General features: G+C 49.4%; 1 protein-coding gene across 6 annotated transcripts; it reads right to left on the reverse strand.

Annotated features, from left to right (window-relative positions):
* Positions 1-97: 97 nt before the first annotated feature.
* On the reverse strand, positions 98-25,208 carry ELMOD3 (ELMO domain containing 3). Of its 6 annotated transcripts, none has more exons than XM_045978953.1 (13): positions 25,047-25,208; positions 23,926-24,211; positions 20,015-20,092; positions 19,485-19,551; positions 16,653-16,721; positions 15,592-15,683; positions 13,617-13,740; positions 13,231-13,353; positions 10,366-10,502; positions 3,848-3,924; positions 3,471-3,598; positions 2,783-2,968; positions 98-999 (listed from the first exon to the last, which is right to left on the reverse strand). In XM_045978953.1, the coding sequence occupies exons 2-13, from the start codon at positions 23,977-23,979 to the stop codon at positions 965-967; spliced, it is 1,170 nt and encodes a 389-aa protein (XP_045834909.1). In that variant the 5' UTR covers positions 23,980-24,211; positions 25,047-25,208; the 3' UTR covers positions 98-964. The 6 variants fall into 6 exon arrangements, with proteins under 6 accessions (XP_045834909.1, XP_045834910.1, XP_045834907.1 ...); XM_045978954.1 differs by having other exon boundaries at positions 10,366-10,496; positions 19,482-19,551; XM_045978951.1 differs by having other exon boundaries at positions 19,482-19,551.
* Between the last annotated feature and the right edge of the window lie 551 nt (positions 25,209-25,759).

Here is a 25,759-nt window from a genome sequence, read left to right on the forward strand (position 1 = left end):
GCCAGCAGGGCTCATCCAGGGGCTGGGGCAGAGGAGGGCCCGGCAATCCCCCCGTCGTCCTGCTCAGGGGCTGGGGCAGACTTTTGAGGAAGCGGGGCCCGGAGCTCCAGACAGCTGGCGGGGACTGCGGGGAGCCCGGTGGGGAGGAGGCACAGCCCCGGGCCTGGGCACTGCTTGCCGCTGGGGTTCAGTTCCGTCACACATCCCCAGCTGGGACGAGGCTGGGGCAGCAGGCTGGGGACACAGTTCTGTTTGAGCTTCGATTTCTTCATCTGCCCCGAGAAACCACTGTGAGGCGGCACCTGAATGACATGCTTGCTGACCAAGAGGACAACTTATTGCCACTGCACACAAGTCTGGCTTGTCACCTCGGGGGCGCATCGCATCACGTTAGGCCAATGGGAACAGGGCCACTGGAGGGCCAGGGAAACCCCAGGCTAGTGTGGAGAGTCACGGAGTCTGGTTTGCGTGTTACCCTGCTTCTGGGTTGTCCTGGCCAAGCTGCTTTTCCTTGTCTAGGCCATTCTTTCGTATCACGGGGTGGTGGCTGGAAAACCAGGCTAGAGAGCCGAATGGGAGAACGGAGTAGCCCAGAGTGCTCAATCCGGGGGCAGGAGCAAGGCTGGGTAAGTCTGAAGAGTTCAGGAGGCCAGGCTGAGCTGCAGCTGTCCTGACCCACTCCCACCCCTGGGCCCCAAGGGTTATGTGGCTTCTGAGCTCTGATTGGCTGGATTCTTCCATCCCCAACAAATTCTAACCAAGTTCATCTTGATTTCGTGCAAAGCAGCACAGGGAAATCAGCTCAGCTCCTCTATGTATCCCCCCATCTTCTCTCTGGGGAGCTGTGTGGGGATCCACCAGACAGCCTACGGAAACAGCATGTGCCAGGGATGATTCGCAAAGGAGAGCGAGAAGGAGGGGCACCAGATCCGTGGTTCCGACCTTTCTAGGGTTGTGAAGCATTTTACATCTCCCGTGGAAGGCCTAGATGGGCCCTTCCTAAGAAAAATGCACAGGTTAAGATGTTTGCATCTACTTCCAAAGGGTTTCGGCCCCCCTCCCCCTTCCCCAAGAGAACCACAACTTAATCCCTGGACTGTGCTGTTGCTAATGTCCCAAGGTCTGAAGCTGAGCACTCCAGAGGCATTACATGGGGGAGTGACTTAGTTAGAAAGGACTCTCACAGAGGCCACTGGCCTCCCCTCCAGCTAGAAGCCCACGTGGACTGGTCCCCAGCCATGCTGCAGGCTACTGGGTGTTCTCTGTCCAGTCTGCAGAATTAGCCTTCTGCAGAGCAAGTGGAAGGAATCTTCAGGGGAGGAGCTACGGAACGGACACTCTCAAGCGGAGGCTGGGTCATAGCCTTTCTGCACCCCTGCCCCACCAAGCTCAGGATGCTGTCAGCCACCCCTGCAGGCCCATTAAGAACTCAGACTGGAGGAAGTAAAGGGGACGAAGGAGTAGTTCAGGTTGGGCCAGGATGGCACGAGGCAAACTGCAGTCCATTACCAGCCCCGGCCTTGAGGCATCCTGCTAACAATGGTGGGGAGTTCTCTGCTGTACCAGGGGGCTATGTGTCGTCTCACCTCAGCAATGCGCCCCAGCTCCAGAGGGTCGGACTTGGAGAAGTGTGCAGGGGTGAGACTGTGATCTTCCATGGGTCTACTTGAAGGGGTACAGAGGACAGAGCAGTGTAGTGGGGTCTCCCCAGCTCAGGACACCCTGACCCAGAGCAATGGAGCAACAGAACTACTAGCTTCCCCAGAAGCCAATGTAGGAAAAACACGTGGGGGCCTCACAGCAATCTTAACCAGAGCCAGGACCACTCTTCCCCCTGGCTAGAGTGTGCAAGGAGTCTGGGCCTCTAAGTGCAGGATGGACACCGCACACCCTCAGCAGGAGCCTGGCCAGGACAGAGCAGCCTGCGCTCCTGGAGCCCTGGCTCTCACCAGGCCGTGGAATAGGACCACATCAAGGTACGAGGTTTGTCTTAGAGGAAAACACTTAGGGCCCCTGACCTAGAACAATTCTTTTATTCAAAAACTGCTGGTGTGTGAATCTCCTCCTTCCTTCAACCAGGCCAGAAAACCACCGCTGATGGGAAGTGCATACCTCCACGGGATAGCGGGCATGCAGCAGGGGGTGCCCAGCTGGCAGACAGCCGGGATGGGCAGGGTGGACAGCAATGGAGACACGCACCGGAAAGTTGGTTCTGTGACATAAACTAAGGGATAGGGAGAGGGGAGGGTGGGATAAGTCCAGACCAGAAACCCCCAGGGGCCTGGCTACCAGCCTGGGAGAGGGTGGAGAGAAGGCCTCTTGCCCTGGTTCATGCTGCCCCATTGGCTGCTACGATGGCTACCTTCTCCCTTCAAATTCTAGCTGCAGGGTCCCTGTCCTGTGGACACCCATAGCCTGAGAGCCCTGCTGCCCAGCGACTCAGAATTCTGGCCCCTCTGCGTGGGAATCTCTCTCAGCGGGATACAGGGAACATCCACGCAGGGCCTTTCCACCTCATGATCCATCTACCTGTTCACCTGGAAACCAATTCTCAACTGACTCAGCTCCAAATACGGCAAATTCTTGCTCTGGAGGTCGGTCTGTGGGGAGTGGGATGGGTCTAACTAACCTGAAAGTCTCACACAGGTGAGGGTCCTTGGCTTCCCCAACCAGGCCCAGCCAGGGTACGCCTGGCACAATGCACCATGCACCCTCCCAAGCCCCTCTGGCCCAGGCTTTAAGTGTCTCTGTCAGCCTTGGGCTGGTCAGATCAGCCACGTGCCTTCGGATGAATGTGGTGGCAGGTCACACACGCCTGTGAAGGTGAGATCCTTGGAGTGAGGGGCGTGTGGCCCATAGCACTTCGGTGCTCCCAACAACGAGGCCTGTCCCTTTGACACTCCAGCCAGGTAGATTTCCAGGGTCTTGAGCAGCCGCCTGGGGCTCTTCTTGGCCAACACCTCCAAGTCTAGAACAGAGGATTGGAGAACAAAAGGCTTGACGGGGTTCTGGACTGCACACCAGTCCGGGCCCAGCAGCTCTAGGCAACGCCCTCATCCCAGACCCTGTGGGGAGAAGGGTGAAGGAGTGTTCTAAGATGGAGGGTCACCAGAGAGGGAGGGTGATGGACCAGAAAAAGCCACAGCAACCACACCTTCTACCTTGACCAGGACAGTCTCAACTTGGAATGGTTAGTCCAACTGTTGGGCCCAGCTTTTGATTCAGAAACCACGACCACCCTCCGTCTGAGGCCAGAAAGGGAGGACAGGTGGCAGAGAAAGGAGAGCTAGCAGGCTCCAGAGGGGGGAGCTGATGGAGACTTTGAGAAGCTGGAGCTCAAGAAGGTGTGAGTGGGGGCCTGAGGGGAAGGGAAGCACAGCCCAAACCAGTCTAGCCACCACCCTGGGGTCCCTGAACCTGGGGAGGGGGATGCTAGGGAGTTCAGGCCTCTCCAAGAAGAAAGAGCGCACCTTTGAGGACAAAGCCAGAGTCAGCGATGGTCTTCTGCTGCGTCCTCCAGACATGTGCGAGGCGGAGGAAGGTGGCGGCATAGAAGCTGTTCACCACGGGGATCACCTTCTGCTGCCGGTTACACTCCCTATGGCACAAGCGGGGTGGTGTGCTCAGAAGCCGACAGACAACCGCTGACAGCTGGGTGCCTCGGCCAGCCCCATTCCCCCAGTGAGGCATTCCCCGCACAGCCTTCACCCCCAGGGCAGGGTTGGGAGACGGGCACGGGCTCCCCAGAGAGAGCAGGGAAAATGGCGAGGGGATGGGAGGGAAGCAGGCTCTGCTGGGTCATTGTCGCCAGCCAGCCAGCAGCCAGGACTGAGCAGCGGGCACTCACCTGGAGAGGCACTCCTCCCTTAAGGCCTGGATTGCGATGCGGGTGATGTTCACGGACATCAGACAGAAGGGGAATTGCTGGAATGGAGTGGGCAGGGGTGAGCGGCAGCCCCGGCTCTTGCCTTCTGCAGCCGCCATCCACAGCCCAGAAAGGCCCGCTGCAAGCAGGGGCAGCCATGGCCCGGAGGCGACAGCTGACATTGCTGATGCCACACTTGATTTTCGCCATAATCATCCCATTTCCCAGATGAGGAGGCTGCGACGCAGTGACCTGAAGTGATCTCCCTGAGGGGCTGCAACCAGGATCCCAACTGAGGTGAATTCACTCCCCGCAGGCATCACCCCCATGCTAGCTCTCCAGCCTCTTCGCCATCCTGACCCATGGGCTTTCCTTGACCTTCATTCACCAGACCCACCATGGTGTTGCCCAAGGACCGCACCACCCCCTGGGGTCAGGGTGAACACAGGAGGGGTGGGGCTTGGTTATCTAACCGTACAGGTTCCTACAATCTCTTCTCCTCATTTCTAGGCGTCTTTTTATTTGACTGCTCATAAGCACTTCATTCAAAAGTAGACAGCACAGGCAGAAAGTCACCCGGACTTGCTGGCACACCCTATTTGTCAGTAACAGAGGCCTGAGAACTAGCTGTGCAGGTCAGAAAGGGGGCAGCATGGGGTTCAGCAGGGCTGCTTCCCCAGGGGGACCTCAGAATTCCCTGTGGGGTCCACTTTAATGCTTTATTTTTTGGAGAGGCACGCTCCTTTCTCTTTTATTTTTTTAAAGTAGGCTCCATGCCCTGTGTGGAGCCCAATGCAGGGCTTGAACTCGTGACCCTGAGATCAAGACCTGAGCTAGACCTGTCAGATGCTAAACCCACCAAACCACTCCAGTGCCCCATCCTTTCCATTCTTTAGTAACAAAAACTAAGAAAATGAAAAGGGGCTTTTCCCAGGACATTTCCATATATTACATGTTAGTTTCCACCGTTGCACATACTCAAGGACACCCACTGAGGGCCCCACAGATCAGTGCACTCATTAGTTTAGAACAAGAGCCAAAGTCTATCCCATCTGCTTCCCTGAGAAGAAAAAGTCATTACATTATGATGCAAAACTGTGCTGTCCACTATGATAGCAAGTAGCAACACAGAACTATTTAAGTTTATCACCTTTTTCAAAGATTTTATTTATTTGACAGAGAGAGAGAGAGAGACAGTGAGAGAGGGAACACAAGCAGGGGAGTGGAAGAGAGAGAAGCAGGATTCCCGCTGAGCAGGGAGCCCAATGAGGGGCTCGATCCCAGGACTCTGGGATCATGCCCTGATTAAATTAAATTTAATTAATTAATTTTTAAAAGTTAATTTAAAAATTAAACAACATTGGGGTACCTGGGTGGCTCAGTCGGTGAAATGTCCGCCTTTGCCACAGGCTCAGGCTCAGGCTCCCTGTTTAGTGGGGAGTCTGCTTCTCCTTCTCCCTCTGCCCCTCCCCGCACCACCCTGCTTGTGTTCTCTCTTTCAAATAAATAAACAAAATCTCTTTAAAAAAGTTAAACAAACTTAAACATTCAACTCCTTAGTTGAAAAAAAACTCAAGTTTTCAGTCCTATTAGCCCTATATCAAGTGCTCCCTAGCCATGCACGCTCAGTTGCTTCTGTATCAGACAGTGCTGATATATGACATTCCCTTCATTGCAGAAAGTTCTGTCTGACAGCACTAAACTGTCGAGGGCCTTCTGGCTCCACAAAGAATTTTCTCAGGGTCTTCCGTGACATCTGGGTTCCAGATCTTGGCCTGGCCACCTACTGGCTTTGCGTCCTTAGGAAGGCCACCTGAACTCTGTGAGACTTAGCTTTCCCATGTCTTACAACCGAAAAGGAAGTACCTTTGAGCGCCATGCAGGAAGAGTTAACGTACCAGGCCCAAGACTGCTGTCCTTAGTAAGGCCTGCTTGCAGGGGTGGCCCCTGGCTGGCACCTGGGAACCTGAATTTGGGAAGGGTTCCCTCCATTCCCTCAGGATGACTCATGCGCCTAAGCTGTTGGTGCAAACAATGCGGTTTATGAATATCTGTTTTTTCTCTGTGATTCCGGCATTTGGGTATGTGCCACACAGATGGTGTCTGCACGAGTGCCCCCCATAAAAACCTTGGGGACTGAGTCTCTCCATAGTGAGCTCCCTGGCTGGAAACATTCCCCGTGCCACACAATTCAATGCTGGAGGGATTAAGTGTGTCCTGTGTGACTCCACCGGGAGAGGACTCTGGGAAGGAAGCCCACCCGACTTCCTATAGCTTTGTCCCATGCACTCCTTCCCTCTGCTAGTTTTGCTTTTGCTGGACTAGATGAGAGCTGTGCGTACAACTACAGACCAAGTCCCGTGAGTCCTCCCAGGGCATCCTCGACCCTGAGGGTGGTCCCAGGGACCTGCCATGCGTGCCATGCTGGATGGAGTCAAGTCACTAACATCACACTCCCTGAAATAGGTTTTATTACCTACAGTTCAGTTTCTACCATCTATCCCAGGACCTACTCCCAGAGTTACCGTCAGAAGTAATCTAGATCACGTATGCAAAACACTAAGCACAGTGTTGGTCCGAGGAGGTGCTAACAACGGTTCATGACCGTCATCCTTGCCTCAACCTGAGTGGCTGAGGTCAGCGGCAACACATTTACGCCTTCACGAACCGCCTATCTACCACATCCTTGTGTAAGATTGCCCTCTCCCTTGCCTTTTCTCGGTCTAAAAATTAATAAGGGAACAAGAATATGGCAGCAACATAATTAACAGAGGATCTATACCTCGTGTTCACTCACTCTTGGGAACATTCTAACCAAGCCCACTTATTAAAAAGCAGAGAAAAACTGGGATTCAGATCTGTCTCCTTTTCTCCAGCAGTTCCATTGGCCCTGGAAAGTGTTGCCTGCAGCTGAAATACCACCAGGAGGCTGAGTTTAGGGAACTGACTGAGGGACAGCAGGGGATACCAGACCTGGACCGTTTTGAGTTTCCATTAAAGATTTCACTTCTCCTCATCCCTCACACTGGGGCTTAACCACCTTGGAATCCTGAAGCGAGGAAGACCAGGTCATCTTTTGTGGGGGCTGCTGACATGGCCCTGCTCCTGGAGATTCAACCCAGTAGTTCTGGGGAGGGGCCTGGGACTCTCAAGTGGGTTGCTGGCTGATCACGGCTGCCCTAAGGAGCCTGCTGCTAAGCCTACTGTCAGGAGGCAGGTCCCAGGCCCAGCTTTACCCTTTGCTAGCTTTACTTCTCTGACCCTCATATTCCTTTGCTGAAAAACAGTTTGCAAGGATCACTGCTGCCCTACCTCTTCATCGGCCAGTTATGTTGGCGGAATGAAATGATGGGTGGAAACTGCACAGAAGGCTACGGGAGTGTGTGTGTGACTAAGCGCGCTTATAAGCCGCTTCCTCGCCTGCCCTGAGCAAGCAGCTCGATGCGCTCTGTGTCTCTGTGTTGTAACCGCTCCACTTCTCAGTGCGGCGTAGGCTAAGCACACCCACCCTGCCGGGATTCTGTAGAAGCCTGCCCCCCCTCCGGCCCAGCACTTGTATTTTTACTTATATTTTTGGTCGGTTCCCTTCTAGCAGGATGTACCGCGGGTACCTTGAACTTGAGTTCTTCCCTTAGGAAAGAACAGAACTGGTTATGGGCAGGGCTGTGTCCCTAACTGCTCCTCTGATCTCACAATGCCTCCTGGAAAATGGTGTTTTCAAGATTCATAAGGGCTCGAGATCAAGTTTTACTTTAAAACCTCGGAATTGCTTATAGTTCAAGGAATTATACAATAAATCTGGAAGGGATCTTGGAATTTTTTAGGCTAGACTAAGGCCCAGAGAGGTGAAGTGACTTGTCTCAAATCATAGCTCCATAATAATACCACAGATAGAATGAGCATCTAGCTTCCCGACGTCTGCACCAGCCCTCTTGTTTTATTAGGTTAAGCTGCAATTCCGTCTTATTGTCCGACAGGCATATTGTAGAGGGGTAAACATAAATCCCCAGTAAATCCCAGAGGCCAGCAGGTGAAGAGATGAGAAACACATTGGTCAAACTGGTCAGTCTGGGTCCCTGCCAGTCCCTGCCGATCAAGTTCCCAGTATTTCCCCTCTCATCCTGTTGCTCCCTCGGTCTGCGATGCTCCTCCCACAGATATCTGAATGGCCTGCTCCCTCCCCTCATTCAAATGAGGAATTCTGAGTTGGCAAAAGCCCTTTATCCTGGCTTCCCTATTTCCGCAGGAAGCTTTTACAAGAGAGCCTTCATGAATCGTAAGAAGGGAGACACTGAGGTCAGAGATGACCTATAGAAAATACTGATTAGATGTGGGACCTTTGGCAAATCATTTCCCTTCTCTGGGCCTCCATATAAAATGAGGGGCTGGGGGTGCCTGGGTGGCTCAGTTGGGTAAGTGTCTGACTTCAGCTCTGGTCATGATCTCAGGGTTCTGGGATCGAGCCCCACACAGGGCTTTGTGCTCAGTGGGGAGTCTGCATCTCCCTCTCTCCCTCCTCTGTCCCTCCCCGCCATTCATGCTCATGCTCTCTCTCTCAAATAAATAAATAAATTCTCTGTCCAGAGAAAAGATCCTTGAGGAGTGAAGGGGTAATCAAGACATTCTCAGAGGAAGGGAAACTAAGAGAATTTATCACCAGCAGACCTCCTTTAGAAAATGGTTAAAGGAAGTTCTTCAAAATGAAAGGAAATGATAAAAGAAGAAATCTTGGAGTATCAAAAAACAGAAACAGAGGGGCCCCTTGGCTCTACTTTCTTAAGCCCGTGAGCTCAAGATTCTACATCCAGGGGGTGCCTGGGTGGCTCAGTGGGTTAAGCCTCTCCCTTCGGCTCAGGTCATGATCTCGGGGTCCTGGGATTGAGCCCCGCCTTGGGCTCTCTGCTCAGCAGGGAGCCTGCTTCCTCCCCTCTCTCTCTGCCTACTTGTGATCTCTCTCTGTCAAATAAATAAATAAAATCTTTAAAAAAAATTCTACATCCAGAATCTGACCACTTCACACCACCTCCTCTGAAAATACCCATCATCTCTGACTTGATTATAAAAGCCCTCACTATAGACTATTCTCAACCTAGCAGCTGATAGGATACATTTAAAAAGTTACGCTGGATCACATACTCCAGGCTGCGAAAACCCTCACTTTATTTGGAGTAAAATCGAAAGTCTTTACCACAGCCTACCAGGCCCTCTGCCATCTGTTCCCTGTTCGCTGTAGGACCTCCCTTCCGACTGCTCTCCTGGGCTCCTTCTGTTCCAGCCAGTTCCCTGCTACCCCTTCACATGCCAGACATGATCCTTCCTCAGGAGCTTTGCTCTAGTGCTCCCTCTGCGTGGAACGTTCTCCCCCAAACACCAACTGGGCCAATACCTTTACCTCCTTCAAGGTCTGGTTTAATTCCCACCCTCTCGTGAGAGTTAGCCTGAGCACCCTATAAAATACTCCCCACAGAGGCCCTGGGTGGCTTAGTCGGTTAAGCGTCTGCCTTGGGCTCAGGTCATGATCCCAGGACCCTGGGATCAAGTCCTGTGTGGCACTCCTGGTTTAGCAGGGAGCCTGCTCTCCCTCTCCCTCTGCCTGCTGCTCCCTCTGCTTGTGCTCTCTCTCTCAAATAAATAAATGAAATCTTTAAAAAAAAGTACTCCCTGTATTTTCTTAACCTACTTGTTTTTTCTCCTTAGTGCTTGCCACCTTTGAAGATACTCTATCATTTATTTATGTGTTGGGCTCACTGCCCTGTCATCTCTGCTAGAAGGATCTTTGATCATCTCTGCTAGAAGGATCACTGATGTGTCCCAAGCACTAAGCACAGTAACAAGCATAGGGAATACTGAAGAGAAGTTTATTTACTGGATGAATTCCAGGTCCCATGAATGTGGCACAGGTGAATGGCAGGGAACGGGTCAGATTTGTTTTCTAAAATGGTGGGACTACCACCTTTCACTACCTGGGAAAACCAGAGAAGGCTTGGACAGACCGAAGGCTACAGAAGCCACATCTGGTCTGTCAGGAAGTCCATGGGTCCCCTGCCCCTCATAGGTAGATCTCCTCCTCTGGGGCACAAACAAGCTAGCTCTCCTCCTTCAGGGTTAAGAGAACCTACTGCTGCTCAAGGGATGTCCTCAGGGATGACAGTGAGTTGACACGTTAACATCACAGCTGTGTCTAGTGCTCTGGTACACATCTCATTTAATCTTTCCAATTGTCCAGCTGAAGTGTCCCTGATTTCCATCCTACAGATGAAAAAAAACAAGGCTTTGAGGAGCTGGAGCACTTGCCTGAGACACACACTGAGTGGTGGAGCTCAGATTCTAGCATAGGTCAGGCTAGTGGGGGAAACCTGGTCCTGGCTTGCGTCAGTTGTCCTGAGAGCTCTGAGCAACTACAGACAGCCCCGCCGTGAGGCCCTCCTGGTTGTTCAAGAGCATTCTGCACCAACAGTGGCTCCACAGCCCTCTTCTCTGGCTGCCCAGCAAAGTCCCACCTGGATATGGTGACGAGACAGGCGGAAAATCTCCTGGGCCATCAGCAAGGTCTTGGAGTCCATCACCAGGTACAGCAGGTGTAGGAGGGCAAGGAAGCCTGCTCCTCTCAGGTCTGTGGCTGGATTCGCTCCTGTAACCGAGAGGAGGAACTGAAGGGCGACCCAATGCCAAATGAAGTCCCTCCTCCCTTGAGCTTCAAGGGCTTGGCTACCTTTGTTAGGCCAAGTGGGGAGCCTGGACTCCCACTCCTGCCTGACTGTAACGAGGTGCCCCTTAGCTTCACTAGGGTAGTGTCAGCAAACTGGGGAGCTGGGACTGAGCCCCATACCTTTGTGTCATCAGTGGAGTCCACACAGGACTCCTGTAATGAGTCATGTAATGAGGCACCTGTGCCCCTCTTAGCCAGTGGAACCAGCAGAGCCCAAACGGGGTACCTAAATTTCTACCCCTGCCCCGCAGTAACGAGTGACATCGTCCTTCCCCTACTGGCTCAGTGTCAGAAGAATCCTGCTAAAATAAAAGACTTACAGCAGATCCAGAGTGTCATTACATAATACCCCAAATATCCAGGATACAATAAAGAAAAAAAATTACTTGTTACATTAAGAACTAGGAAAATCTTAATTTGAATGAGAAAGATACTTAATAGATAGCAACACTGAGATAATACAGCTGTTGGAATAACCTGACAAGGATTTTAAAGCAGCAGTTACAGGCAAAATCATGGTCCCTCCAAAGACATCCTTGCCCGAATCCCTAGAACCCACTAGTATATATTGTTGCATGGCAAGGGGAAACTAAGATCATAGGCAGAATTAAGGTTGCCGATCAGCAGATAGGGAGATTATCCTGGATTCTCTGGGTGGTCCCACTGTAATCAGAAGAGTCCTTAAAAGTGAGAGAAGGAGGCAGAAGCACAGAATCAGGGAAAGAGCTGTGAGGAGAGAACCAGGCTCAGGGAGATGCTAAGCTCCTGGCTGTGAAGAAGGAGGAGTGGAGGTGGCCTCTAGAAGGTGGAAAAGGCCAGGAAACGGAGTCTTTCCTAGAGTCTCCAAAAAGGAATGCAGCCCTGCAGCCACAGTGGTCTTACCCCAGTGAGAACTGTTTCGGACTCCCGAGCTACGGAGCTATAAGGCTGGCTCCACAGGAAGAGCGTGGGACTCATGATCTCGGAGTTGTGAGCTTGAGCCCCATGCTGGGTGTAGAGAGTACTTAAATTAATTAATTAATTTTAATAAGTTTATGTAGTTTCAAGCTACTAAATTTGTGATAATTTGTTATAGCAACAATAGAAACTACAGCAATTATCACAAAAATGCCTTTAATAAGTAATTACACAGTTTGAAAAAAATTTAAGAAGTAGAAAGTCTCAGTAAAGAATTATTAGGTATAAAGAACCAAACAAAAAAAAACTTACAACCAAAAAATATAACTAAAATTTAAAACTCACTTGATGGGCTCAACAGCAGAATAGAGACAACAGAGGAAAGAATTGGTGAAATTGAAGATGGAACAATGGAAATTATCCAGTCTGATGAACATCAGAGAGAAAGCAAGCAAAACAAAACAAAACAAAATGAGCAGAGCCTTGGAGATCTGTGAGTTACAGAACAAGGGACGCAAAGGAATGACCAGCACAGAAGAACCTGCACCTGTGTCATCAGAGTCCCACAAGAGAAGAGAAAGTATGGGGCTGAGCAAAGTACTAGAAGTATTCATTCATGTGGAATTTAAGAAACAAGACAAATGAACAAAGGAAGAAAAAAAAGAGGCAAACAAAAGAAAAGGTTCTTTTTTTTTTTTAAAGATTTTATTTATTTATTTGACAGACAGATCACAAGTAGGCAGAGAGGCAGGCAGAGAGAGGGGGGGAAGCAGGCTCCCCGCCGAGCAGAGAGCCCGATGTGGGGCTCGATCCCAGGACCCTGAGACCATGACCCGAGCCAAAGGCAGAGGCTTAACCCACTGAGCCACCCAGGCGCCCCAAAAGAAAAGATTCTTAACTGTAGAGAACAGATGGTTACCAGAGGGGAGGCAGGTGAGGGGTTGGGTGAATAGGTGAAGGGCTGAGAGTACACTTATCTTGATGAGCATTGCCGGATCACTGTATTATTGACCTGAAACTAATATAACATTGTATGTGAACTACACTGAAATTAAGGAAAAAAGGTACTTGAAGTAATAATGGCTGAAAATGGACCATATTTGGCAAAAGACATAAACCTATAGGTTCAAGAAGGTGAGCAAACCCAATAGGGTCAAAGCCCAAAGAAATCCACACTAAGACACAACATAAACTCCTGCAAACTCTAAAAGATCCTGAAAGCAGAGAGAAACAACTCCTTACCTCTCAGGGAGAAAGAATTCAAATGACAGTAGCTTTCTCATGGAGGCCAGAAGCAAGAAGCACAGTGTACAAGTGCCAGAAGAAAAGAACTCTCAGCCTGGAATTCTTTGTCCAGAGAAACGATCCTTGAGGAGTGAAGGGGCAATCAAGACATTCTTAGAGGAAGGGAAACTAAGAGATTTTATCACCAGCAGACCTCCTTTAGAAAATGGTTAAAGGAAGTTCTTCAAAATGAAAGGAAATGATAAAAGAAGAAATCTTGGAATATCAAAAAACAAAAACAGAGCAGTGGAAAGAGTAAGCATCGGGGGAAATACAGCAGACATAGCTCCTCCTCTTGAGTTTTCCAAATTGTTTGACGGTTGAAACAAAAACTGTAACACTGACATGATTCTCATTGCATATGGAGGGAAATTATATAATTATATTATAGATGAGGGAAGATAGATTCAGGGGATTCAGGGGATTCTGGATTCAGGGGTCAAGGAAAAGAAGATGAACCATTCCTGTCTCTTACCCTGAAAGCCCAGATCTTCCCAGTGGTCTCCGTGGAGGGCGCAGTCAAACTTGGAGCCAGTCAGCTTCTTGTAGATGGTCTGGAGGACTCGGCCATGCATTGGGTCTTCACTATCCAGGCCACCTGCCCAAAAACACAGCCCCAATCTTTGTCAGACTGCCCGCCCCTCAGGAGAGGACTATTTCCAGAGCATGGTTCAGATAAGATCGAGCTGGACTGTACCAAGAGACTGTGTTCTCCCACGTTTTCACCCCACAGCTCCTGCTCTCCCTGCCAACACGGTGCATGCAAGACCTCAGGCCTAGCCTCAGCAACAGGTGTGCAAACAGTGCTCTCCGCTTGACCACAGATGCAGCCCCGCCTAGTGGCAGCACCCGCGCACTCACACTGAGCAATGGTCAGGACCAAGTCCCTTTCTTCTCGGAGGCCCTGGTGGAGCTTTGGAGGCCCAAAGAGGCAGTGCCGGATGGCGGCGAGCCCCGTCCTTCGAATAGTTGGCTGGATTCTTTTCTGGGGAGGAAGTTGCAGGCAATGAGCAAAGGGCTGGGTTCACCTGCTCTAACTTACCATCAGGATCGGTACAGGGACTGTTCTTGTAGAAGGAAGTAGCTCCCTCAACTAACTGGCTAGTCTCCGGGCCAGGGAAACGGGGTAGGAGCTGTGAAGCACGGGCTCCATCTCCAGAGACAGGCTCTGCTGGCTTTCAGGATTTTTATTAGTAGAAAAGAGATGTTCCTGGGCCACCTGGTGACTCCATTGGTTAAGCGTCTGCCTTTGGATCAGGTCATGATCTCGGGATCCCGGGATGGAGCCCTGCGTCTGGCTCCCTACTCAGCGGGGAGCCTGCTTCTACCTCTTCCTCTGCCCCTCACCTTGCTCCTGCTCTCTAATAAATAAAATCTTAAAAAAAAGAGAAATAAAAGAAAAGAAATATCCCCAAGTATAGGCATTATTAGCCCATTGTCTGCATTTGTTCCTTTGGGTTTGTCTAGAGCTACTATTCCATTGATGGCCAGAGATAGCTGGCGCGGGGACCCCGCTTTGGTCTGACCAAGCCAGGCCAGGCTTCCCAGAAGGGCTGCTTTACCTTCTATAGGTCCATCTCTTTCTGCAAAGAGCATAAATTACACAGCCTAGCAGTCCTCTCAACTTCCAGGACGAGGGAGCCAGTGAGGAGGGGAGTCTAGCGGGGACTTTTGGAGCTGGATACCTGAGGGACTGCTGGAGCATTCTGTCCATTCCACAGGGGCACCTCCTAAACCAGGTCATGCTGACTTATTGCTCAAGGGCCACTGCTGCAGGCCTTAGAATATTCTGATTTTGGTAGCTTCTGACCCTCTGCATCCCATGAACCAACCTGATTCTTGACTTTTCAGCCTCTCTTGAAGCTCTGAGGTTTTAGGTTGAAGATCTGAAATCAGAATCTTCTTCTTTTTAAAAACATTTTATTTACTTATTTGAGAGAAACAGAGATAGTGAGAGAGAGCATGAGCGGGAAGGAGAGGAAGAAGCAGATTCCCCGCTGAGCAAGGAGCCCCATGTAGGGCTTGATCCCAGAATTCTGGGATCACGACCTGAGCCGAAGGCAGACACTTAACCAACGGAGCCACCCAGGTGCCCCTGAAACCACAATCTTTTTTTTTTTTCTTTTAAAGATTTTATTTATTTACCCGACAGACAGAGATCACAATCAGGCAAAGAGGCAGGTAGAGAGTGGAAGGGAAGAAGACTCCCTGCTGAGCAGAGAGCCCGATGCCGGGCTCGATCCCAAGACCCCGGGATCATGACCCGAGCCAAAGGCAGAGGCTTTAACCCACTGAGCCACCCAGGCGCCCCTGAAATCACAATCTTCTAAAACTACTCTTAGTCACTCAAGATGCCCCAGAAAGCCCACCAGCTTTTATTTTCCTCAATGTTTCTTTTTCCAACCCCACATATTTTTAAAATTCCCAAATAACTTCTGGCTCCCTGATACATTTAGGGAATGACAGATTTTCCTACAATAGTCATGAATTACTCAGCTTTCTAGACGGCATGCCTTGCTTCCCTAAGGAACTATCTAACATTTGATTCTAGACCTCCCCATCCCTTAGAGGGAAGAGCAGGGAGCAACTACACAGACCTGTGTATAGCAGGGCCACAAGAGCTCTGGGAACACAGTCCCAAAAAGACCACTGGGGTCCTGCATGAAGCTTGGGTCCTTGGCTACCCCTGATTCTGTGCTCCAAGATTTCTTAGGTGAGGTAGGGTCCTCAGCTGGAAGTTTCCATCTTGCTTGCCCAGTGCCCTAGGTTGGTGGGATAGAAACCTGGCTCCTGGGAAGATGCTTTGCCTGAGACCCCAAACTCCCTACTTTCATACCTTGAAGGAAGAGAGGTCCACAGTCTGGAAATGCTGCAGAGCCTCACTGAAGGAGATCAGCTGCCCAGGCTGGTCTACACTGGCCTGGCTCCCTGTGGCAAAAGGGAAGACACTCTCAGATTTATAACAGTAGTCATTCTGTCTGCGCATATTCACTGGGGGCCTTCCTAAGTCAAACACTGGCTTTCAGGGGAAGACATCAGATATCTACAGCTAAAATCGATCTTCTTTTAAGGGGCTGGCATTCTCTGCTGGGCCAGGTCCCTTCTTAGACCAGGCTATTTGGGAGCTTGCTAGACCGACCTCTGCAGTGAGTAGGGACAGATCTGCCCTGCAGGGGGTCCCAGTCCACTCATCTGTGAGGAGGCAAGTCCCTGCCTGGAGTAGGTACCCAAGGAGGAGCATGCCAAGGTCTGTTTCGGGAACTTTCCTCACTTCCACTTTGCCCTTTCTCACACCCTGTACATGAATGACCCCCTCTCCAGCCTCTGGTACAGTCCACAGGGAATAAACGTATCAGTTAGCAATGTCGGGGATGACTGACACAGTCCACTGTAATGACTTTCTAGGAGCCCAGGTATAGCTCGAGCTAGATATGGGTCTGAGCTCTACCCTCCTGCAGCTCCATCCAAACCTGTCAAAACACGAAGTGAAAAAATTTTTACCCAGCCCTCAGAGCCTTCCAGCAGATGGCTTTAGTCCCTATCTCCAGAGACCTCCTTGTAGAGTGAACAACCCGCTCACCCTTAGGCTGGGACCCTGGCTGCCTGCCTCCATCCTTCTGTCCAACCTCGTCACCCTGCAGAAGCAACCTTGACCAAGGTACTCCCTGTCTTCTCTCAGGTCTGAGTAGATGGCAGCCCTTTTCCCATGGCGTTCACTCCCATTTCTTCCAGAGGTGGAATGTCATGATCTTTGGATTAGAAAGGTACTGTATCCTGAGTCAGGGAGCTAAAATGGGAACTCTCAGGAATTCTGTGTCCCAACCCCAGGGCCACAGAAACACTAGCCACACGTGGATGGGGCCTTCATTAGCAGTGGAACGCCATTCCTGCAGTTACCTGGCTCTGTCTGGATGTTGTCCACAGCTTCCCATTCTTCTTGGGCTCTGAGCACCTCGGCACTCACAACTGCAGTCAAGAGAAAAGGAGACCCTCTGAGACCTGGGGAAGTCTGGATCGCTGCTGCAGCTCCAGCCTTGTCCATCTACCTTGGGTCCCAGTGCCCTCAGATACCCTCTCCACATGGGGGCCAGAGTGAGTGTTCGAAAAGGCAGATCTGATGTCAACCCCCTGCTTGAAAACCTCCAGGGGTTCTCCATGACTCTCCAGATAAAACCCAAACTCTTCAGCACAGCATCTAAATACTCCCACCATTTGGATATTTCTTCCACCCACAGCTGTGCACTAAGGGTGTCCAGATCTCCCCAACTTCCTCAGCCCCTCCCACCTTCAGTGTCCTTGCTCAGATGGCTCTCCCCCTGCAGTCATGCCAGGCACCTGCACCCCCCAGTCCCAACCCCTGTACTGTTTGTTGTTCCTCCTCAACCCTCAGTGAACTCTGACATCACCCTCAGCCAGCCGCCTGGCCTGACTCCATTAAGTCTGCAGAGGGAGCCCGTGAGCCCCTGACACGGAGGCTCCTAGGTGTGGTGCCTGTTTCTCCCACCACACGGGGCGCTACGCGAGGACACCGGTTTCCAGAACCCGGGCAGTGCCCCACACAGGATAAAGGTTCAACAAGTGGCTGATGAATGAATGAAAGCACCGGGAATGGGGGGAAAAGCAGGAGAGAAAAAGCAGCAAGACAGGTTCTCTGTAGCCACCACATAGCTCTTTCTCCAAACCGCAGCTGTCACTCTAACCCAGTGGAGCCAGTCCTGTTGTGGTTTTCCCCATTTGCTAGACAGGAAGTCAATACAACATGGAGAAAACGGAGACCCTTCAGTCCAAGACCCCAAATCGTGACCCCTTCAGCCTCCAGCCCCAGTGGTAAGAGTGAGAGGGCAGCTCCTCTTGGCCATGCTGTCTTGATGGAGGATATCACAGGGCAATGAACTGTTTCCAAAGTATACTTGAAAATAAAATACTCCCAGAAACTCAAAACACTAACAGAAATGGAGGCAGAGAAGCTGCTGGGAAGCCCTAAAGGGCTGCTGCTGAGAGCAACTCCAGAGCCAGCCTGCTGGCAAGCACTTCCTCCCCGCGCTCCCCAGCTGCACTTCTGTGGGCAAGTACTTAACCCCCCGGCCATCACTCCTAGACCCGCTGGAGGATGGTGCAACTCTTCAGCTTCCAGGGGTGGGGGAGCGGGTATACGACACCAAGTTCAGTATCCAGGACGTGTTAGCTTGTGTCACTGACACCAGCCTGTCAGGTTCAGGTCCAGGTCCAGCAGATCACGGGCTAGTGGCAGCTGGTGACATGGGTGTGGACTTCTCAATTCAGTCATGCAAGCCCCAGCCCCAGGGGTGGGCAGAGACCCTGAGCCTCGAGGCTTCCAGGGTAGGTAACTTCATCAGGATACAGACTATATGAAGAAAATAAGATTTCCTTCCAGGATACTGGACCCTGGATGATGAAAAGGAGGGAGAAAGCAGCTGAACAAAGAGAAGAGAGGGGCGGCAGCAGGGACTGCTGGTGAGGGCGCTGATGAGGGCTGCGCCACCCCTCACCCTCACTAACTCCTGGCTTCACAGACTTCACCCTGCAGGTCTTCGTTTCAAGCAACTTGGTCAAACTAGAGTCTGCTAGAGACTCTCCTTCTCCCTGTGCCCGTTCACCATGCTCACTTGTGCGCACCCTCTCTCTCTCAAATAAGTAAAAAATCTTTAAAAAATACCTGGTACATAAATGCTACTCGTACTGAAATATAAAATATTTTGGCATTTAAGGCAAAATCTCTAATAAATGTTAGGTTTGTCACTACACAGCAAAGATAAAATTCTGTTAGAAGAAACTTCATATGGGGCTCCTGGGTGGCTCAGATGTTAAGTGTCTATCTTCGGCTCAGGTCATGATCCCAGGGTCCTGGGATCGGGCCCCACATCGGGCTCTCTGCTAGACGGGAAGCCTGCTTCTCCCCCTCCTACTCCCCCTGCTTGTGTTCCCTCTCTCGCTGTCTCTCTCTCTCTGTCAAATAAATAAATAAATAAAGATTTAAGAAGAAACTTCATAGATCTCCAGATAACTTTTCTACAACCCCCATATTCACGGAGATCGCATTTTCAGTGTGTAGAACTTGAAGATAATAATACACAGCACTGAGCACGCACTACAGATTTACAGTCTGTGCACTACGTACTTCACCTTAGCTCATGTAATCCTTATGCAATTCCCATCACTCAGGTTCTGACCAATTTGTTTTATAGATGAACTAAGTGCAGTAAAGGTTAGAAGGTTAAGAAACTTGCTCAGGGTCCTATAGTTGGTGGGTGAGAGAGGCAGGACTGAAACCAGAGATGCAGGACTCCAGAACTGGTTATTTCTCACCTGGTGAGTGGACCTTTCTGTGTCATAAATCAGCAAGTGAAACGAGTTTTAAATAGAGTATATGAAAGAATCATGTAAAGCAGATAAGATAGGATACTTTTTCAAAGCCTCTTCACCTACACTCTCATTTCATTATTACGATATCTCTCTGGGGACAGAGAAGGTACTGATGTCTCCACAGCAGATATCTGATTTGCCCAAGGCACATAATAAGCTAAATCAGGACTCGAATCTTTTGACTTCTAATTCAGTGTTGATTCTAATTTTCCTTGAAGAATGGTAAATCTGTCAAATTCTATAGGACATGTAGTGAGAGAAATTCCAATGATGAAAAGCTGACCATGGGGAGCTCTGACTTGGGCCCCACCCAGGCTCCAAGGGCCCTGAAGGGGATCTTACCACCTGGCTGCCATCCGTTGGCTTCTGCTGTCAGGGCCCGGAGGATGCCATGGTTCTTCAACTCTGAGATCTGCGGGGGCAGATGACCTTTGGTGTGAGAGTGAGTCCGTAGTCCTCCCATGCACACAAATGTACCCAACCCACGGTACAGAATGTTCTTGAAACTGGAGGTCAAAAGGATGGCTTGATAAAGCCAATCTTAAAGAGAGACACATGGAAAACTCCAACTCTGACGTACAAGTTGGGTCACCTGGAGACAAGCATATGCTCTCCTTAAAGAATAAGCAAAAATTCACACAACTCAATCGAGACTGTGAGGTGCCTTTGGTATTCCCACTGCACTTTACATTCTGCTTCCCTGGAGCAATTATCTTACTAGCTAGAAGTTGTTTTGCATGTTTGTGGCCCACAACTCCACCCCAAAGTGTGACTGGGGTCTCTGCCGTCCTGAGTCCCTGGTGTCTGGCCCCACGGAGCGGCATGCAAAAAAAGCTGGTATGGGCAGGAGGTCCTGGCGTGTGGGTGACACATACAGGAATTCCTCTGAGAACCCGAAGAACACTGGTGTCCTTGTCATATGGTGAAGGATACGCAGCACACACACTTTCAACCTGTAAGACAAAGCAGGGTCAGGTTCTTGGGAACGTATCAGTCCTCTGAAGCTGACAGCTTAAGTGTCACACCTTTTCCCAATACCACCCACACGAACACAGATCAACTCCTGAGAACTCAACTGTAAGGAACCCTGGAAGGGAAAACTTCTGCTTAACCTCGTCTTAAGAGAAACTACAAAAGGCTTAATGTAATAGCAGACTTCTTGATTCTGTGAAAGGTCTCATGTGAAAGGTCTCAGGATCCTGAGTTTAGTGAAGCAGTTTCCTTACTTTTGGCCTTTTTGTTCAGCTAAACCTTTACCCAGTAGAGCTTAAAAAAACCACTTGACTGGGGCGCCTGGGTGGCTTAGTGGGTTAAAGCCTCTGCCTTCAGTTCAGGTTATGATCTCAGGGTCCTGGGATCAAGCCCGTCATCGGGCTTTCTGCTCAGTGGGGAGCCTGCTTCCCCCTCTCTCTGCCTACTTGTGATCTCTGTCAAATAAATAAATAAAATCTTAAAAAAAAAACCCAAAAAACCAAAAAAACAAACAAAATAAAACCACTTGACTAATTTCTGCAACTCAGATTATCAAATACAGAACGAATTTTCCTAATATGTTGAAAAAAAAAATCCTATAAATCAGGTAGGAAAAGAAACCCAACCCAGTAGAAAAATGGGCATGGATATGGACAGCTTACAGAAGAGGAAACTCACGCTGCTCTGAAACAAACACAAAATGCTCAACCTTACGCCCTTACTCATAATAAGAGACATGTCATATAAAACCGGTCTGAGATAATATTTGTCACTTATCACATGAGCAAATTTCAAAAAGTGTGAAAACACACTGTGTTGGCTAGAAAGCCAAATGTTTTAACACACCAAAGGGTAAATTGTTCCTACCTCCACAGCTTGACAATACTTGGCAAAATCGTACATGCTTTGTCCATTTTGGGCCCATAACTGCATTCTAGGAATTTATGCAACTGATACACTCATCTGTGTGCAAAAGGACATGCTTACAGCATCATTCGTGGTAGCACTGTTTGTCATAGAAAAAGCTAAAAAAATCCGAATGCCCACTAATGGACTAATTCCACAAATAAAAGCATACCAACTCAATGAGATCCGATCTAGCCGTAAAGAAGAATAAGAAAGTGTTTTATGGGGGCGCCTGGGTGGCTCAGTGGATTGGGCCGCTGCCTTCGGCTCAGGTCATGATCTCAAGGTCCTGGGATCGAGTCCCGCATCAGGCTCTCTGCTCAGCAGCGAGCCTGCTTCCCTCTCTCTCTCTCTGCCTGCCTCTCTGTCTACTTGTGATCTCTCTCTGTCAAATAAATAAATAAAATCTTTAAAAAAAAAAAAAAAAGAAAGTGTTTTATGGACAACATGGAAGAATCCACATGATATATTAAGTGGAACAAACAAAGGGCAGAGTATATACACTGTGTTATCATTTATATTTTTAGAAAACACACAACTATATTTGCTTGTCTCTGCCAAGACTATTTCAAGACTTAAACCCAAGGAAGCATGATTTTGCCTCCAGAAGAAAACCGGGTGGCTGGGGGACAAGAGGAGAAGGCAGTTTTTCACTATAGTACATGCTCCCTACTTTTTGGATTCTGAACATTGTGAATGTATTATTTTCTCTAAAATAAATAAGAGGAGGGGCGCCTGGGTGACTCAGTGGGTTAAGTATCTGCCTTCGGCTTAGTTCATGATTCCAGGGTCCTGGTACAATGTCCTCCATCGAGCTCCCGGCTCAGAGGGGAGCCTGCTTCTCCCTCTGCTGCTCCCACTGCTTGTGCTCTCACTTTCTCTCTCTCTCTTTCTGACAAATAAATAAACACATCTTAAAAAATAAAGGGAAAAAAATTAAAAGAAAATAACTTAACAAAAAAAATCAGTGCTATGTCAAGGCCCCAGAATTCCAAGGCGCCTGTTACTCTAATCCCTCTTACACATTTTTGCCAACTACTACTCCTTAAACAGAGCTGTGATTTCTTTGTGATCGGGACACAAGAATGGATGCCCGAACATAGCACAGCTGAGCAGACTCCTCTGTCGCTGGCCTCCTGACCCCTCCTTACGACTATTTCCCAATTCAGTCCAGTGAACACACTTGCTACAGCTCCTCTCGCCTCCATCCCTTGGGTCATGTGGTTTTTCTCCAGAAGACACCCCTACTGCCACCTTTTCTGTGTCCTCCCATTCCTTCAAGATCGGTTCCACCTCCTCAAGGTGGCCTGCCTCCCCTGCCCCCGACCCTGGGGCTACAAGGGTCTCTCCCTTCTCTCAATCCTACAGCCAGCCCTTCTACAGGGAGCACACGTCCCTCTGCAACAGGCCTAAGTGACGAGAAAACGGCTATTGATTTGCTTTCTATGTGTTTGGAGTATGACAACCCTGCTCACAGTCAGAACCCAGACATTTAGATAAGCGCTGGAGTTTAGGATTCCTGCTATGAGTTCCTGCTTTGCTTTTCCTCGGGCACCTTTTAAAATAACCACTTAGTGTTGAGCCTGAGAAAAGCCAGTGACCTTCCCCCTGTAAGTAATAGGGGTGCTTGCTCCCCTACTCCCTATCTTCTTGCTCATGATCTGGGACTGAGGACTGTCCCTACCTTGGCTCACTGCTCCCTCCACACACTCATCCCTGCCACATTTCCGGAATCTGTACATAATAAGTCCTGTGACTCCACTTCTTTTTTGTGAGTGTGCTGAAACTGCACAGTCAATCAAAACAGCCCAAGAGTTCTCACTTCCTCCAATGCAGCCTATCTTTAAATCAGGCCCTGCGGCTTTGAGTGGAAGAACGTTCTTTTACACTTCTTTTTTCTCTTTCTGACACCCATTAGCACAGTACTAGGCACAAATGTGTTCTCAAAAATTCTGATGATTCACTATCCTGAACAACTCCTTGCAGAGGCCCGTGTGCTCAGGGTTCATTCCATCTTTCCTTTCCCTCTCCAATTCAGTCCCCTCCAGTGGCCAAAGACTTCTCTCTGGGAGAACAGTTCACTTTAGTACAGGGAAGAAAACCTCCCTAGATTCCCAAGCAAAGGCTTTGTCCCACAAGCTCCATTAAGACCACTTCTGGACCAGATAGGGAGAAAGGTAAGGAAGGGAGGGTTAGCTGCCAGGCTCACACAAAGGCATATCCCACGGGACCCAGAGTCCGAGGATAATCAAGCCAAAGCATGTGTTTGACAAGGGTCAATAAGGTAAACGGTCCAAATTGATAAATTACAAATAGCTTGGGGGGGTTCCCTGTTGACATTCTCCTCTCACCCAAACAAATCCGCAACAAAATGCCATGACCCACTTAGAAAATAAGCTACAAGCAAAGAAAGCATATGACTCTTGATCTCGGGGTTGTGAGTTTGGCCCCACAGTGGGCGTAGAGGTTACTTAAATGAATAAACTTAAAAAAAAAAAAAAAAAATGGAGGGGGGGAACCTGTGTGGCTCAATCTGTTAAGCAGCTGCCTCTGGCCTGGGTCATGATTTCATGGTCCTGGGATCAAGCCCCGGGGCAGGCTCCCTGCTCAATGGGGAGTCTGCTTCTCCCTCTCCATCTGCCCCTCCTCGCTCCTGTGCACACACGCTCTTTCTCTCTCACAAATAAATAAATAAACTCTTTTAAAAAGAAAAGAAGCTACTAGCAAAGGCAATTGACTCAGAGGTGAATGAATAGAAGCTCCTCCTAACAGAACAAAGAGCATTATAATGAGGGTTTTCCCAAAGCATTTCTAAAGTTCTACATTCTCATGATATATCGGGTGTTATTACTAATAACAATATATCCCAAGTGAACACCTTTTTTCTCAAAGAGAAGTGCTTGCTTACCTGTCCATCTCTTAATTCTTTCTCACCGTGGAAAGAGCAAGAGTTTTCATTCATGACTCAAAGTCATTTGTTCAAGTGAGCTTTGTCCTTGGATCAAAAAGGAGTTTAATAAGGTCTGAGATTAGAAGTATGGGGGGAGCCAGAGATCCAACTGCTCTACCTTTGCCTTCCTTCTTGGCAATCATTCAGACTAAGAGCAAGTAAACAGTCCCCATGTGCCATCACCAAGGCTAGGAGGTTTCTGTGAGTACTGAAAGAAGTCTCTGGAGTCTCTGAAGTCTCAGCTCTGAAGAAAAAAAAATTACAAAATAAAACTAGTTTCATCATTCAGTTAAGTCACTGTTAAGCTTTTTTTTTTTTTAAAGATTTTATTTATTTAGGGGCGCCTGGGTGGCTCAGTGGGTTAAAGCCTCTGCCTTTGGCACAGGTCGTGATCCCAGGGTCCTGGGATGGAGCCCCGCATCAGGTTCTCTGCTCGGCAAGGAGCCTGCTTCCTCTCCTCTCTCTGCCTGCCTCTCTGCCTGCTTGTGATCTCCATCTGTCAAATAAATAAATAAAATCTTTTTTACACCAGTCTTGCCCATGTTGCAGCCATTTAGCCAGTTTGGCCAACTCTAAGACAGTCATCCCACAAGCCCACCTTGGGAAGAGGGCTAGACAGGCCCGTAACTTATCATGCAGGAATTGTACAACCTGGACGCTGTTACGATGACAATCTGGATCATAAGTCGGCAGATAGCCCGGAAACAACTGACGATCACATTTCAGACTTGGAGAACTTAGGAAGGAGGGTGGCCTCTTTTTGAGGTCAGCTCCTGACCTTGGCAAGATGACCTGGATTCCCTAAGAATTGACTGCTAGTAACAAACTGGAATCTGTCAGGCGCTAGAATGCACTGATTCCTAACACCCAGAATGGGAACTTCCTGGCTATTGGGCTGGACATTTGGGTCACTGTAATTTAATGGGAAGGACAGTGCTCCCTGGTCATGGTACCTCAGGAACTAGCTCTCTCTCACTGTGTCCTCTGGGCCCTCAGCATCTTTCCCTTCCCTCATCCCTTTCCTTTCCCTCCTCCTTGACCTCCATGACACCATATAACAAAACACTCACACAGCCAACCTTGGGAAGGTGACAGGCAGGGATGGTACTAGTGATTTCAGGAAGCCTCTTCTGTTTCTGCATATGACATGAATCAGGCAGCACAGAAGCATGAACAGCTGTACACACCTGCTAGTGCCTCAGTTCTGGCTGGAGCTCTGAGGACTTCAACAGGGACAGTTACTATCTGTACCAGAGAAGAAAAGGGTAAAAACTCCATCAAATAAGCCAGTAATGGAAGTTATGAAGTCACTCCCACCAACAGTAGGCAAATTCTTTATAGCTGGGCCCAAAGAAATGGTCTTCCATAAGTATGGGTCCTTTTCTTTCTGTCTTTTTTTTTTTTTTTTAAGATTTTATTTATTTAGGGGCGCCTGGGTGGCTCAGTGGGTTAAAGCCTCTGCCATCAGCTCAGGTCATGATCCCAGGGTCCTGGGATCGAGCCCCACATCGGGCTGTCTGCTCAACGGGGAGCCTGCTTCCTCCTCTCTCTCTGCCTGCTTCTCTGCGTACTTATGATCTCTGTCTGTCAAATGAATAAATAAAATCTTAAAAAAAAAGATTTTATTTCTTTATTTGACAGAGGGAGACACAGCAAGAGTGGGAACACAAGCAGGGGGAGTGGGAGAAGGAGAAGCAGGCTTCCTGCAGGGCAGGGAGCTTGATGTGGGGCTCCACCCCAGAATCCTGGGATCATGACCTGAGCTGAAGGCAGATGCTTAACGACTGAGCCG

This window comes from Meles meles, chromosome 15 (genome assembly GCF_922984935.1).
Source record: "Meles meles chromosome 15, mMelMel3.1 paternal haplotype, whole genome shotgun sequence".
Taxonomy (NCBI): domain Eukaryota; kingdom Metazoa; phylum Chordata; class Mammalia; order Carnivora; family Mustelidae; genus Meles; species Meles meles.